Source organism: Entelurus aequoreus, linkage group LG26 (genome assembly GCF_033978785.1).
Source record: "Entelurus aequoreus isolate RoL-2023_Sb linkage group LG26, RoL_Eaeq_v1.1, whole genome shotgun sequence".
Lineage (NCBI taxonomy): Eukaryota > Metazoa > Chordata > Actinopteri > Syngnathiformes > Syngnathidae > Entelurus > Entelurus aequoreus.
In genome coordinates this window covers 27,381,296-27,397,413 of record NC_084756.1, presented here as the reverse complement: position 1 = coordinate 27,397,413, position 16,118 = coordinate 27,381,296, and the positions used below count along the sequence as shown (strand labels likewise).

General features: G+C 38.5%; 1 protein-coding gene across 1 annotated transcript in view; it reads right to left on the bottom strand.

Annotated features, from left to right (window-relative positions):
* Positions 1-2,182: 2,182 nt before the first annotated feature.
* col7a1 (collagen, type VII, alpha 1) overlaps positions 2,183-16,118 on the bottom strand; it is a 183,701-nt gene continuing 169,765 nt past the window's right edge. The window contains exons 98-112 of the mRNA XM_062037815.1: positions 15,882-15,917; positions 15,715-15,750; positions 15,402-15,458; positions 15,245-15,316; positions 11,713-11,784; positions 11,544-11,579; positions 11,372-11,452; positions 8,555-8,608; positions 8,433-8,486; positions 8,293-8,355; positions 8,077-8,139; positions 7,886-8,002; positions 6,185-6,262; positions 2,456-2,509; positions 2,183-2,302 (exon numbers count right to left, since the gene is read on the bottom strand). Of these exons, the coding sequence (XP_061893799.1) occupies positions 2,183-2,302; positions 2,456-2,509; positions 6,185-6,262; positions 7,886-8,002; positions 8,077-8,139; positions 8,293-8,355; positions 8,433-8,486; positions 8,555-8,608; positions 11,372-11,452; positions 11,544-11,579; positions 11,713-11,784; positions 15,245-15,316; positions 15,402-15,458; positions 15,715-15,750; positions 15,882-15,917 (993 nt within the window). The remainder of the gene's footprint in view (positions 2,303-2,455; positions 2,510-6,184; positions 6,263-7,885; positions 8,003-8,076; positions 8,140-8,292; positions 8,356-8,432; positions 8,487-8,554; positions 8,609-11,371; positions 11,453-11,543; positions 11,580-11,712; positions 11,785-15,244; positions 15,317-15,401; positions 15,459-15,714; positions 15,751-15,881; positions 15,918-16,118) is intronic.

Below are 16,118 nucleotides of genomic sequence, written 5' to 3'. Positions count from 1 at the left end.
TAGTCTGCAAATGATGTGTTGTTGTTGAGTGTCTGTACTGTCTGGAGATCGGCAGAGTAACCGTGTAATACTCTTCCATGTCAGTAGGTGGCAGCCGGTAGCTAATTGCTTTGTAGATGTCGGAAACAGCGGGACGCAGCGTGCAGGTAAAAAGGTGTCGAATGCTTAAACCAAAAATAAACAAAAGGTGAGTGCCCCTACGAAAAGGCATTGAAGCTTAGGGAAGGCTATGCAGAACGAAACTAAAACTGAACTGGCTACAAAGTAAACAAAAACAGAATGCTGGACAACAGCAAAGACTTACTGTGGAGCAAAGACGGCGTCCACAATGTACATCCGAACATGACATGACAATCAACAATGTCCCCACAAAGAAGGATAAAAACAACTGAAATATTCCTGATTGCTAAAACAACGTAGATGCGGGAAATATCGCTCAAAGGAAGACATGAAACTGCTACAGGAAAATACCAAAAAAAGAGAAAAAGCCACCAAAATAGGAGCGCAAGACAAGAACTAAAACACTACTTAACACAGTAAAACTCAAAATAAGTCAGGGTGTGATGTGACAAGTCGTGACAGTACACCTACTTTGAGACAAGAGCTATATTACTACATGGTTGATTATGGTTTAAAGCAGGGGTCACCAACGCGGTGCCCGCGGGCACCAGGTAGCCCGTAAGGACCAGATGAGTAGCCCGCTGGCCTGTTCTAAAAATAGCTCAAATAGCAGCACTTACCAGTGAGCTGCCTCTATTTTTTAAATTGCATTTATTTACTAGCAAGCTGGTCTCGCTTTGCCCGACATTTTTAATTCTAAGAGAGACAAAACTCAAATAGAATTTAAAAAATCCAAGAAAATATTTTAAAGACTTGGTCTTCACTTGTTTAAATAAATTCATTATTTTTTTTACTTTGCTTCTTATAACTTTCAGAAAGACAATTTTAGAGAAAAAATACAACCTTAAAAATGATTTTAGGATTTTTAAACACATATACCTTTTTACCTTTTAAATTCCTTCCTCTTCTTTCCTGACAATTTAAATCAATGTTAAAGTAAATAAAAAATTTTGTGTGTAAAGAATAATAAATACATTTTAATATAATTCTTCATTTTAGCTTCTGTTTTTTCAACGAAGAATATTTGTGAAATAATTCTTCAAACTTATTATGATTAAAATTCAAAAAAATTATTCTGGCAAATCTAGAAAATCTGTAGAATCAAATTAAAATCTTATTTCAAAGTCTTTTGAATTTATTTTAAAATTTTTGTTCTGGAAAATCTAGAAGAAATAATGATTTGTCTTTGTTAGAAATATAGCTTGGTCCAATTTGTTATATATTCTAACAAAGTGTAGATTGGATTTTAACCTATTTAAAACATGTCATCAAAATTCTAAAATTAATCTTAATCAGGAAAAATTACTAATGATGTTCCATAAATTATTTTTTTAAGTTTTTCTCTTCTTTTTTTCGTTTGAATTTTGAATTTTAAAGAGTCGAAATTGAAGATAAACTATGTTTCAAAATTTAATTGTCATTTTTTCCGTGTTTTCTCCTCTTTTAAACCGTTCAATTAAGTGTAAATATCATTAATTATTAATAATAACATAGAGTTAAAGATAAATTGAGCAAATTGGCTATTTCTGGCAATTTATTTAAGTGTGTATCAAACTGGTAGCCCTTCGCATTAATCACTACCCAAGAAGTAGCTCTTGCTTTCAAAAAGGTTGGTGACCCCTGCTTTAAAGTCATATCCAACAATTGTGACAACAACTTTTTACTGTCAACTGAGTTTCGTTTTTTTATGATTTCTGCTGGTGGTGTGCCTCTGGATTTTTTAAATGAAAAAAATGCGCCTTGGCTTAAAAAAAGGTTGAAAAACACTGCTCTACAGCTCATCATCGACTTGACATCGTTCCAATGACTTTCTGTGCTGCATGTGAGATGCAAATTCACCACACACGGCCAGCCGGCTGTTAACGCAGCATATGCGCTACACTGTATGACTCATGCTAAATCACGGACCGTCTGTCCGCCCGTGCTGCTCACTCACCTCCACACGCTGCGCATCAGAGGGACGGTTCGGATGAAGAACAAGGCGGGGGGGGGGGGGGGGGAGAAAAGAGAAAAGGTCAGTTTTAAGAGCGGTGACACTGCTGTAGTTAAAACTTCTCTCATCTTATCTGAAGTTCAACTTGAGGACAGCGCACTCATGAATTAGCAATGGCGGCGGCTGCACCAAAGACTCACCACAGTGCTGACTCATCTCGGAGCGGACATATTCTCTGACCTCATGCTCCTGAATTCCAAAGATGAAGGTTGGGGGAGGAACACTCAATAACATTAACAACAACAAAAACAAGGCCTTGGATTCGTATTTAGAGCATTATGTTAATGTCGTTTGGTGGCAATGTTTTGAGATTGCGCTTGGGGCAAGGGATCAAGCACTGACCGTCATGCCTGGCTCTCCTCTCTCTCCCTTGGTTCCATCTGGGCCCATCTCCCCCTACAATCAGGACAGGTATGACATTACAACCCACAGAGATGCCTGCAGCACATGAATTCATTAGACACTCAACTCAATTCAAAGTCAAAGTGAAAGGTTAATTCAGCATAAAAGCCTCTTCACGATTCCAAACAGAGCCGAAATAATATCATGGATTTGCGTCTAAACAGGATTAGAGCAGACAAATGTGGCACACGCTGATATGAATCCCAAATCCACAAGGAAATGTCATAGGTGACAAGGAAACGCTGCTCTTTTGTAGTTGCAGCTATTACACAAATTACTCATACTCTACTTGCGCATTCGTATTTAATGATTTGGTTGGAAAATGACACAAAAAAAATACAAAAATAGGTTTTTATCATCTTAAGAACATAGCCCAGTGGTTCTTAACCTGGGTTCGATGGAACCCTAGGGGTTCGGTGAGTCGGGCTCAGGGGTTCGGCGGAGGTCAAGACACACTCAACACATCGTGTAAATAAAAACTTCTCCCTATTGGCGTATTACAACAGCAGAAGTCAGACTGATTTGCAGGTGTGTAATTTGTTGTGAGTTCATGCACTGTGTTGGTTTTGTTCTTTGAACAAGGTGATGTTCATGCACGCTTCATTTTGTGCACCAGTATAAAAACATGGTAACACTTTAGTATGGGGAACATATTCACCATTAATTAGTAACATATTGGCTCTTAAGTAGTCATTATTAAGTACTTATTAATGCCTTATTCGGCATGGCCTTATTATAACCCTAACCCTCTAACCCTGGCCCTAACCCTAACCAAATAACTCTAAATTAAAGGCCTACTGAAATGAATTTTTTTTATTTAAACGGGAATAGCAGATCCATTCTATGTGTCATACTTGATCATTTCGCGATATTGCCATATTTTTGCTGAAAGGATTTAGTAGAGAAAATCGAGGATAAAGTTTGCAACTTTTGCTCGCTGATAAAAAAGCCTTGCCTGTACCGGAAGTAGCGTGACGTCACAGGAGCTAGTATTCCTCACAATTTTCCTTTGTTTACAATGGAGCGAGAGAGATTCGGAGCGACAAAGCGACGATTACCCCATTAATTTGAGCGAGGATGAAAGATTCGTGGATGAGGAACGTTAGAGTGAAGAACTAGAGGCAGTGCAGGACGTATCTTTTTTCGCTCTGACCGTAACTTAGGTACAAGCTGGCTCATTGGATTCCACACTCTCTCCTTTTTCTATTGTGGATCACGGATTTGTATTTTAAACCACCTGGGATACTATATCCTCTTGAAAATGAGAGTCGAGCACGCGAAATGGACATTCACAGTGACTTTTATCTCCACGACAATACATCGGTGACACACTTAGCTACTGAGCTAACGTGATAGCATCGTTCTCAAATGAAGATAGAAACAAAATACATAAATCCCTGACTGGAAGGATAGATAGATAGTACTTAATTGATTCCTTCAGGAGAGTTCCCTCAGGAAAATTTAAATAGACAGAAGATCAACAATACTATTAAACCATGTACATGTAACTACACGGTTAATAATTCTCAGCCTGGTAAATCTTAACAATGCTGTTGCTAACGACGCTAAGGCTAATTTAGCAACTTAGCAACCGGACCTCACAGAACTATGATAAAACATTAGCGCTCCACCTACGCCAGCCAGCCCTCATCTGCTCCTCAACAGCCGTGCTCACCTGCGTTCCAGCGATCGACGGCGCGACGAAGGACTTCATCCGTGGGTTTGGCGGCAAGCATCGGCTAGGCGTCTGCTATCCAAGTAAGTAGTCCTTGTTGTGTTGCTACAGCCAGCCGCTAATACACCGATCCCACCTACAACGTTCTTCTTTGCAGCCTCCATTGTTCATTAAACAAATTGCAAAAGATTCACCAATTTCATCATTAATATATAAACTATCAGACTGCGTGGTCGCTAGTAGTGGCTTTCAGTAGGCCTTTAAGTCTTTGTTACTTAGAATATGTTCCCCTAGTGTCCAAAAAACTCTAAATTAAGTCTTTGTTACTTAGAATATGTTCCCCATACTAAAGTGTTACCAAAAACATATAACTTTGTCTTGAATTTGAAAAAAAATAAAAAGAATTATTTTTCACTAAAGAAGGGTTGGGTGAATGCGCACATGAAACTGGTGGGGTTCGGTACCTCCAACAAGGTTAAGAACCACTGACATAGCCAGAGACGCCCCCGTTTCTCTCTCAGGCCAACACAGAGGTGCTAATGCATGCTTTTATTTCCATTACAAAACTCAGCTGCACGCGTGCTGACGAGGACCAAAAGGACGGGAGCACATTAGAGCAGTTTTAAAGTCGCTGCATTGGCTCTCTGTCCGCTTCAGAGATGATTTTAGAGTTCTATTATTAGTTTTCAAGTGTCTTAATGGCCTTGCGCCTTCGTATCTATTGGACCTGTTTTTAGCGTACTCGCGGATCTTAAGATCCTCTGGCAATGTCCTTTTATCTTTACTATATACCAGAACAAAGAGCCACGGTAAGGCGGCATCTAGCCACTATGGCCCCCACCTGTGGAACAGCCTGCCAGAGAGCCTAAGGACCGCAGAGACTGTTGAAATTAATAAAAAAAAGGCTAAAGACACCTTTTTGGTTTAGGTTTTTTACTGATCATGTTAAACTCTTGTTTTTTATTATTTTATTGTGTTGTTTTTTTATCTTAATTATTAATATTACTACTATTATTTTCTCAATATTACGTTTTCATCATCCTATTAATGTATTATTTGTTTTATTAATATTTCATTTCACATATATGTGTGTGTATATTATTTGATGAACCACTTATTATGTTATTACACTTTAAATGGAGCAACAAAAATACCAATATAAATGGCACTATTGATAATGAATAATAACAATATTCATCTCTATTGTCAACAATACATAATTGCTTCAAATGCAACAATACATATATGTAATGATAACTTCAATTACAAAAGAAAGCAGATAAATGCAAGGGAAGAAAGAAAAGCGAACTGTATTAACCTTGTAGATTGTTATAGTAACAATAGGTTAAGCTTTGTCAGCGTGCCGTGTTTTACCCAGTTTCCCCTAGGGGAAAAACGTTAATATATGTGTCTACATGCAAGAGGATCCCTGTTGGCCCAACTATGGACTGGACTCTCACATTATTAACTAGATCCACTCGACATCCATTGCACCATGTCGCCCAGGGGGGGTCCCCACATCTGTGGTCCCCTTCGAGGTTTCTCATTGTGCCCATTGGGTTGAGTTTTTTATTTGCTCTGATGTGGGATCTGAGCCGAGAATGTCGTTGTGGCTTGTGCAGCCCTTTGAGACACTTGTGATTAAGGGCTATATAAGTAAACGTTGATTGATTGTTTGATTGATTGATATATATATCATTTTATAAAGTTTTCTTTTGTTTTTTTTCCGTTTAATTAGTTGTAGTTATTTTGAATAATTCTTTGTTCTTTGGTTCAATTTAAAGCAGAAAAAATACATTTAGCATGAACCCCCACATGGAGGATAATAACACGTTTAAATTTATTATTGTTTTTTTTATCACACGTCAGAAATGTGTTCTATTGCACTTGGTCTTCGGTTTATCCTCCATCATTCCCTTTCTGCACTAATGGCTCTGGGCTCTTACAGGTTAAAATGTAATGTTTTCAAGGAGAGATAACAACATAACACAAACCGTCTCTCCACGCTCCCCTGGGATGCCGGCTGCACCACGTGGGCCCACCATGGCAGGACCAATAGGCCCTCTCTCGCCCTAACACAGAAAACAGAAACAAACAGTCTCAATGATGATGCTTCATTATGTATAAGTGACGTGGATGCAAAGCATAGATAATTTTCCTCATACAAAACAATGTTAATACCTGTGCCCTTCCATTAACACACGCATACATGTGCTCAATGTTTACAATATCACAATTGATGGCATTTTGTCTATTACCAATGTTGGTATATTCATTATTCCTACATTGTTGATACAAATTATTGTTACAGTGTAATAATTATTGTTACCTGTGGTAATGCCACTATGATACAACATCTGTATGCACAGATAAGAACAAAATTTCGTTACATAAGCTCATGGTAGTGCAGGATAAAAAAAAGCAATAAGGTGCATATATAAATAAATAAATATATATATATAAATAATATATATACACTACCGTTCAAAAGTTTGGGGTCACCCAAACAATTTAGTAGAATAGCCTTCATTTCTAAGAACAAGAATAGACTGTCGAGTTTCAGATGAAAGTTCTCTTTTTCTGGCCATTTTGAGCGTTTAATTGAGCCCACAAATGTGATGCTCCAGAAACTCAATCTGCTCAAAGGAAGGTCAGTTTTGTAGCTTCTGTAACGAGCTAAACTGTTTTCAGATGTGTGAACATGATTGCACAAGGGTTTTCTAATCATCAATTAGCCTTCTGAGCCAATGAGCAAACACATTGTACCATTAGAACACTGGAGTGATAGTTGCTGGAAATGGGCCTCTATACACCTATGTAGATATTGCACCAAAAACCAGACATTTGCAGCTAGAATAGTCATTTACCACATTAGCAATGTATAGAGTGTACTTCTTTAAAGTTAAGACTAGTTTAAAGTTATCTTCATTGAAAAGTACAGTGCTTTTCCTTCAAAATAAGGACATTTCAATGTGACCCCAAACTTTTGAACGGTAGTATATAATATATATATAAAATAAATAAATATATATACATATATATAAATAAATAAATAAATTACTGTACAGATAAATATATTGCACTTTTTCACATTTACTACATACCTTTTGCACTATATTAATTTATATTAGTATGTGTTGTCAACTTTGTACATTTTTATGTCATTGCCTGAAATAAATAAATAAATGAAAAAAATAAATGAAAAAATTGTACTTTGTAGACAGTCTTTGTTTGTTTCCTGCTTCCTGTGACTATTCATTTAGTTTTACTTGCATTCCGCCTGCTATCTCTGCATCCTTTTGTGGTCACGCTGCAAGCAACGCTCAGCAAATCCTTACACACTTATGTCTTTTCTTTTTTTTTTTAGGACTTCAAAAAAAAATGAATACATGAATATACTGCATGTGTTGAAGTCTGTGGGTTCAGCTGCAAACATCACATGTTCTTGTGCAGTATATACTGTCACTGAATAAAGTTCAATGTCATCTGCTTTAAAAAAAAGCTTCCGGCTTTGAAAGAAAGTGCAATCATCTGAGCGCTATCACTCTGCTGTCAAGAGCGTTTTATTTATGAGAGGAGACGAGCGGGTCAAAGTCAGGGACCACCGAGCTGTCAGTCACAGCTCACCTTTAGGAAGTGCACAGGTGACATAACTTTCTTACAACGATCGCAATACATGCAGCTCCTCTCCTCACCTTCTGTCCTTGGAGTCCTTCGGGGCCTTTAGCACCACCTGGTCCCTGAGAGCCTGTGAGTCCAGGTGCCCCGTCCACTCCTCTGGGACCAGGAGGTCCAGGGACACCTGGCGGACCCTGCGTGGTTCACAGGCACAGTTAATTACGTACATCTTGTCGGGAGATTGAGCCGTTTAAGTCGGTGCGCTCACCCTTTCGCCTTTGTCTCCCTGAGTGCCTTTGGGGCCCTCGACACCATCGATGCCGCGGTCCCCCTGAAAAATACAAATGAGCAGTGACGTCTCGTTAATTCATGCTTGAACGATACACATGCCGCCAGCTAGGTGGCAGCAGTGCTCTGATAATCAACCCAGTAGGAGACGTTCACAGTGTCCTTAAAATAGTCAAATAGTCATCAAGGTACGCACCTTAGGGCCGATTAGACCTTCTTTTCCTGGGATGCCGTGGGCTCCAGTTGAGCCGAGGTCTCCCTAAAAACCAGACAGAATACATTTTGGGTGACAACGCCAGCAGGGTAATACAATACAAGCTTTTCTATTTTCCTTACCTGTTCACCTTTTCTTCCAGTGAGACCTGGTCGCCCATGAGAACCACCCAGCCCCTGAATGGAAAAAAACATTTAAACAAACTTATTCACTTCCTTTTGCGCCTCTGTTTTCTTCTTCGAACCTTCTCTCCTTTGGGTCCATCGCCTCCACAAAGCCCCTTGAGTCCACGGTCGCCCTGGAAACGCACACAAGTTGGTCATCGCGAGAGACACACACTCGGAGAAGAGTGTGAGTAACAAAAGGGATAAGAAAGAAAAAAAAATGCAGCACTCAGGCGTGACAAAGAGTCCATCCACAGACCATCATTTTTATTGCGTCCAGACGGATGCATTTCCACACACAGTGCACGACAAATGGACACAAAAATGGCTATTGAGAGGGCAGTTAGAAATAAAAGTGAGCTAAAAAGAGCTCAAAAGAGCAGCGGGACACAGAAATACATACTGTAGAACAAAAGTACTCCTAATGGTGCACTTTATCTCTTAATAAATTACAGTACCTTTATATATACACACAATGTGTTAGGTTTATGTACTTTACTCATCATTTAGAGCACATCATTTTATTGCCTCGTTCAGAAGTATTTAACATTAAAGCTGGCTGTCTGCCCCTTTGCATTGTTTTACATCGGACTAATAAAAATCAATAGGTATAAAGTTAATCAAATAGAAACATAAAACATTATATGAATTATCTAATTGTTTATTAATTATTTAAGTGTGGAAAAAAATAAACAGTAATTATAAATCGTTACTCGCAATATAATAACTTAGTTTATTTATTTTTTCACGATGAAACCTATTACTACAGAGGTTTTCTGTGCTAAAATAAATGAGAATTTTTATTTTATTTTCAGAAAAATATTAAATATTTTAGTGAATGTTTCATTGGTTAATTAAATTTTAAATCCAAAGCGAAATAATTATTAATCCTATTTAGGAATGATTGCTTTATGAGCAAATGACTGATATACAGCAGTGCAATTATTACTACAGGCTATTTGTACTGCTGCTTTCTATCTTAATTATTATTACCGTATTTTTCGGACTATAAGTCGCAGTTTTTTTTCATAGTTTGGCCGGGGGTGCGATTTATACTCAGGAGCGACTTATGTGTGAAATTATTAACACATTAGCGTAAAATATCAAATAATATTATTCAGCTTATTCACGTAAGAGACTAGACGTATAAGATTTCATGGGATTTAGCGATTAGGAGTGACAGATTGTTTGGTAAACGTATAGCATGTTCTATATGTTATAGTTATTTGAACGACTCTTACCATAATATGTTACTTTAACATACCAGTTGGTTATTTATGCCTCATATAACGTACACTTATTCAGCCTGTTCACTATTCTTGATTTATTTTAAATTGCCTTTCAAATGTCTATTCTTGGTGTTGGCTTTTATCAAATACATTTCCCCCAAAAATGCGACTTATACTTCAGTGCGACTTATATATGTTTTTTTCCTTCTTTATTATGCATTTTCGGCCGGTGCGACTTATACTCCGGAGCGACTTATACTCCGAAAAATACAGGTGATTACTACTATTATTCTCTCAAAGTTATGTTTTTATTAACTTATTAACGTATTATTTATGTTTTATTTTTACATATATTTGATCATGTTTCGTACTTTTTTTTTTTTTTAGATGGCATTCATTTGAGTTACTCTCCAGTGTGAATGCCTCAAAGGTAACGTGTTTCCTCAAATCCTTTGTTTTTGTTTTGTTATTGTCAATAGTGCTGAGTGTGTGTTTTTTTCTCATTTTTTTGTGTACAGCACTTTATGTCTGCCACTTGCCTGGGTATGAAAAGTGTTATATAAATAAAGTAAAAATTAGAAGCCACTAACGTTTAAAATGGATGTCGTTGTGGCTTGTGCAGCCCTTTGAGACACTCGTGATTTAGGGCTACATAAATAAACTTTGATTGATTGATTGATTATAATTGTTTTAATTCATAAATACTATCCGTCATCAACTCTCCGTGTACTTGTCCTATTTTTATGACTCATGTATTTAATGTCATATAAATGTATTGCATGACACAACTACTACTACAGCAAGTTTTTTGGTTGACTAAAGACAAAAAAAAAGCAGTAAAAGTCCCTCCAAATATAGTTAAATATAAAATATTTTGAAATTGCCCTTTAATTACAAAAATTTTGAAATACAATTTTAAATCACTATACCCGTATTTTTCGGAGTATAAGTCGCTCCGGAGTATAAGTCGCTCCGGAGTATAAGTCGCACCGGCCGAAAAGGCATAATAAAGAAGGGAAAAAACATATATAAGTCGCACTGGAGTATAAGTCGCATTTTTTGGGGAAATTTATTTGATAAAACCCAACACCAAGAATAGACATTTGAAAGGCAATTTAACACTGAATAAGTATACGCTATATGAGGCATAAATAACCAACTGAGAAGGTGCCTGGTATGTTAACGTAACATATTATGGTAAGAGTCATTTAAATAACTATAACATATAGAACATGCTATACGTTTACCAAACAATCTGTCACTCCTAATCGCTAAATCCCATGAAATCTTATACGTCTAGTCTCTTACGTGAATGAGCTAAATAATATTATTTGATATTTTACAGTAATGTGTTAATAATTTCACACATAAATCGCTCCTCAGTATAAGTCGCACCCCCGGCCAAACTATGAAAAAAACTGCGACTTATAGTCCGAAAAATACGGTAATTATAATTTCAATGCAATAACTTCTTCTTCCTGCCATGCCTGACCAAAATGCAGTTTTGGTGTAACTTTGTTACAACCTGATGTCCATTCTGCTAAGGAATGAATGCAAACAGAAAAACATAATCATTTGTGGACGAACCCATTGTTTATATTCTATCAACGTTTTGCCACAATGCAGACGTTTTACGGTTGAAACCACACAGAAGCTCAGTCAAAGCACCTTTATTCCTCTCATTCCGACAATGCCGATCTCTCCTTTGTTCCCCCTGAGACCTGTCAGCCCGTCTTTTCCTGGCAAACCCTGGAAGAAGCGGTAAAGACGCAGAAGTCAATAGGTCATGCCAAACAGACAGTAAAGAATCAGAAGTGAGTGCGGAGGTTAGGAAACCCACCGGTTCACCAGACATGCCGGCCTGACCTTCTTCTCCCTGCAGAGAGAAGACACAATTACTGTAATTAGAACAGTAAAAATAAGTATCTGCACCAACTACTTATTTGACTTTGCTATTAATTGCAATACAGATGTAATTATAATCATCAACCAAGCACAGCTTTGCTTGCCTTCTGCCCACCAGGACCACGAGCACCAGGGAAGCCAGTGGATCCTTTGTCCCCCGGCTCTCCTCTCAGACCCTGATGATCAATACAAAGCGACAGATAAAGGTCAGGTGACATAATACACCAAATACAACACAATTTTTGTGTAATGTATAAATTTGGGCGCACTACACCATGAAAAAACGGATTTTGCCTTCGACATAACAGGAGTTTGCCCAGTATGTTTTAAAACTAGATTTTTCTTAAACTGCTGCACCCCTGCTGAATCAGAATCATTTTTATTGTGGTTGCAATCGTCAGTGAGGGTTCACAAACTAGGATTTGGTGCTGCATGAAACATTAACTAGCAAAAATAAACCATGAAGAAAATTAAATAGACATACAAGTCTCCTGATGCCCAATTTTAATCGGTGATATCAAGTAATTTTATATTTATTAAAGGTGTCCCAACACAAATGTTTTACTTCCAATACGAGTATTGGGTATTTGCCGACGCTGATACTGATCAGGTACAATATCAGCACAACTCAACCAATCTTTAATATTTTGTAGTGTGGAATGGTAGAAAAAGCCTGATCAAGTGAAATTAAATTAGTCAAACAGAGAACAATGGTAGGTATGAAAACACAAAGGTCTTAAAGGCCTACTGAAATGAATTTTTTAAAATTTAAACGGGAATAGCAGATCCATTCTATGTGTCATACTTGATCATTTCGCGATATTGCCATATTTTTGCTGAAAGGATTTAGTAGAGAAAATCGACGATAAAGTTCGCAACTTTTGCTCGCTGATAAAAAAAAGCCTTGCCTGTAGCGGAAGTAGCGTGACGTCACAGGAGCTAGTATTCCTCACACTTCCCCGTTGTTTACAATGGAGCGAGAGAGATTCGGAGCGACAAAGCGACGATTACCCCATTAATTTGAGCGAGGATGAAAGATTCGTAGATGAGGAACGTTACAGTGAAGGACTAGAGAGGCAGTGATGGACGTATCTTTTTTCACTCTGACCGTAACTTAGGTACAAGCTGGCTCATTGGATTCCACACTCTCTCCTTTTTCTATTGTGGATCACGGATTTGTATTTTAAACCACCTCGGATACTATATCCTCTTGAAAATGAGAGTCGAGCACGCGAAATGGACATTTAAAGTGACTTTTATCTCCACGACAATACATCGGTGACACACTTAGCTACTGAGCTAACGTGATAGCATCGTTCTCAAATGAAGATAGAAACAAAAGAAATAAACCCCTGACTGGAAGGATAGACAGAAGATCAACAATACTATTAAACCATGGACATGTAACTACACGTTAAAAATTTTCAGCCTGGTAAGGCTTAACAATGCTGATGCTAACGACGCTAAGGCTAATTTAGCAACTTAGCAACCGGACCTCACAGAACTATGATACAAACATTAGCGCTCCACCTACGCCAGCCAGCCCTCATCTTCCCATCAACAGCCGTGCTCACCTGCGTTCCAGCGATCGACGGCGCGACGAAGGACTTCATCCGTGGGTTTGGCGGCAAGCATCGGCTAGGCGTCTGCTAAGTAAGTAGTCCTTGTTGTGTTGCTGTAAGTGTTGTACTTAGCCGCTAATACACCGATCGATCCCACCTACAACGTTCTTCTTTGCAGCCTCCATTGTTCATTAAACAAATTGCAAAGGATTCACCAACACAGATGTCCAGAATACTGTGGAATTTTTTTCGAAGAAAACAAGAGGTTTTTGTATCGGGTCCGATGGGGTCCAACCACTTCCGTGGATTTTGTGACGTCACGCGCATAAATCATATCCAAAGGAGTTTTTCAACCGGAAGTGTGGCAGGAATTTTAAAATGTCACTTTATAAGTTAACCCGGCCGTATTGGCATGTGTTGCAATGTTAAGATTTCATCATTGATATATAAACTATCAGACTGCGTGGTCGCTAGTAGTGGCTTTCAGTAGGCCTTTAAGTGTTGTACGTGCGTACAAATGTTTTAAACTACATTTTTCTCTAAGATTATATATCTCCTTTTTTGTTGAGAAGAATTGTTGTATACTCTTGGGTAGCAGATTATAGTTTGCTTTGTGTATAATTTTAGCTGTTTGCAAATTCACTATGTCAGTATTTCAGTATTTTTGATTGAATAAAGGGTTTGTATGTTCTCTATATCCAACATTATGTATTATTCTAACTTATCTTTTTTGTAACCCCGTTAATGAATGAAGTGTACTTTTGTAGTTATTCCCCCATATTTCTACACCAGTGTTTTTCAACCTTTTTTGAGGCAAGGCACATTTTTGTCATAAAAAAAATCCGGAGGCACACCACCAGCAGAAAACTTTAAAAAATGTAACTCCACCAAGGCGTCGTGTCTTATTTTGAGTGTGTTGGTGTCTTCCTGTGTGTAGTGCTTTAGTTCTTGTCTTGCTTATTTTGGTGGCCCTTCCTGTATTGCCGGTGTTTTCCTGTAGTGGCTTCATGTCTTCCTTTGAGCGCTATTCCACGCACCTGCTTTGTGTTAGCAAGCAAGGCTATTTACGTTGTTGCTATCCTTCTTTGTGTGGACATTGTTGATTGTCATGCTACGTACGGATGTACTTTGTGGATGCCGTAAGTTTTTGCTGTCGTCCAGCATTCTGTCTCTGTTTACTTTGTAGCCAGTTCAGTTTGACTTTTGTTTTGCATAGCCTTTTCCTTTCGTTCATTTTGGGTTTAAGCATTACATACCCTTTTTACCTGCACCCTGCCTCCCACTGTGGTCTGCATATCAGGATCACAACAAACCATCCTCATCTCACCCGACTCATTCCGACTTTTACAAAGCAATGCTGCCACCTACTGAAATGGAGTATTACGTGGTTACCCTGCCGAGTTTTACGCAGCACAGACACTAAGCAACGGCACATTATTGGCAGATTCTAATTATTGATTTGCCAAAAATATTTTTGGGATAAATTAGGTGAAGTTGCATAATTTCCCACGGCACACCAGACAATATCTCACGGCACACTAGTGTGCCGCGGCACACTAGTGTGCCGCGGCACAGTGGTTGAAAAACACTGTTCTACACAATAACTCAGATATGGTAACACTAGTGAGCAGTAGAGAGTAGCGATTTTTGTAGCTTAGCTATTTTTAGACCCATGTAGCTGGTAACTTAGCTACAAGCTACAAAAGAAGAGAGAGGGAGAGGAGAAAGAGAAAAGAAAGAAAGAAATGAACAAGTAAAACATCTCTTTAGAAATACAACTGTAGTGGGAGATGTGCCGTGTTTCACTAAAGAGCTCATAATTAAGTTGAGCATATAATTCATGCACATTTACTGAATATTAGACATAAAAGTAAATGAATGCCCAGAGACGTGCGTCACAAGTGGCAATATACCTGTACACTATTGTGAGAGTAGCAAAAAAAAAAGCACTCGATCAGAGGAAATGCATGTTGTTTTTAGAAAGCTACCACTTGAGGCACTTGAGGGTGAATTATGGCTAGCTGATCTAAAAGGAAATTTATCATGCGGTTGTATTATGGAAGAAAACTCATACCTGCTGTCCTGGTGGACCTTCTTGACCCTTTGTTCCTTTTTCTCCTTGCACACCTTTGGGCCCTCTGTCACCCTAAAATGAAAGGAATGTGCAGGGTTCAATGTTTAAAAAACAAACTATTTTGCCAGTGATGAGACATATTGGGTAATTTACTGACTTGTTCTCCTCCGCTGCCCTTTTCCCCAGGAGGTCCGCCCACCAGCATAGTGTCGCCCTGTGAGGGACAATATTGCAGTGAATGTATAGCTAGGACAATATATTAGTAAGTTGTGGACTCTACTATCGTACTCGCAGTGTAAATGTCCTGAAGCGGACTTGGTTGTCACAGTCTGTCTTATGTCCTCACATGTTCCCTTTTTGTATTTCTTTTATTTTCCAAACTGTCTGTTTGTTTAGTATTTTGTATTATGTACATGAATCACCAGCGGCTGCTGTGGTGGCGCTTATTGGATATCAACATGCACACGCACCTTCTCTCCTTTGCCTCCTTGAAGGCCTCCATCTCCCTGAAAACAAACAACAAAAAGAGCAAAACATTTCATCCCTGGAACGTGAATGGGTTTGGAATTGACATGAGCAGAATGCTTATGGGATGATGCTAGGAACAAACGGGAAAAAGACTGCGATTGGTATTCACCTTCTCTCCCCGAGTGCCACGCAGTCCTGGTAGACCCTGATGGAAGGCCGCAGAAACACACAATTAGACAGAGCTCCACAATGGGGAAACCTCGACGGTAATGGTTATGCTTTTTTACTTCCTTTCAACATGTTCGAAAAGGAGCAGGAAGAAGCAGACTTTATTTAATTCTACGCCTTCTCTGTCTTTGAGCTATTACTGCTACAGGCGGTCCTCGTATTACGACATGTCGTGTCC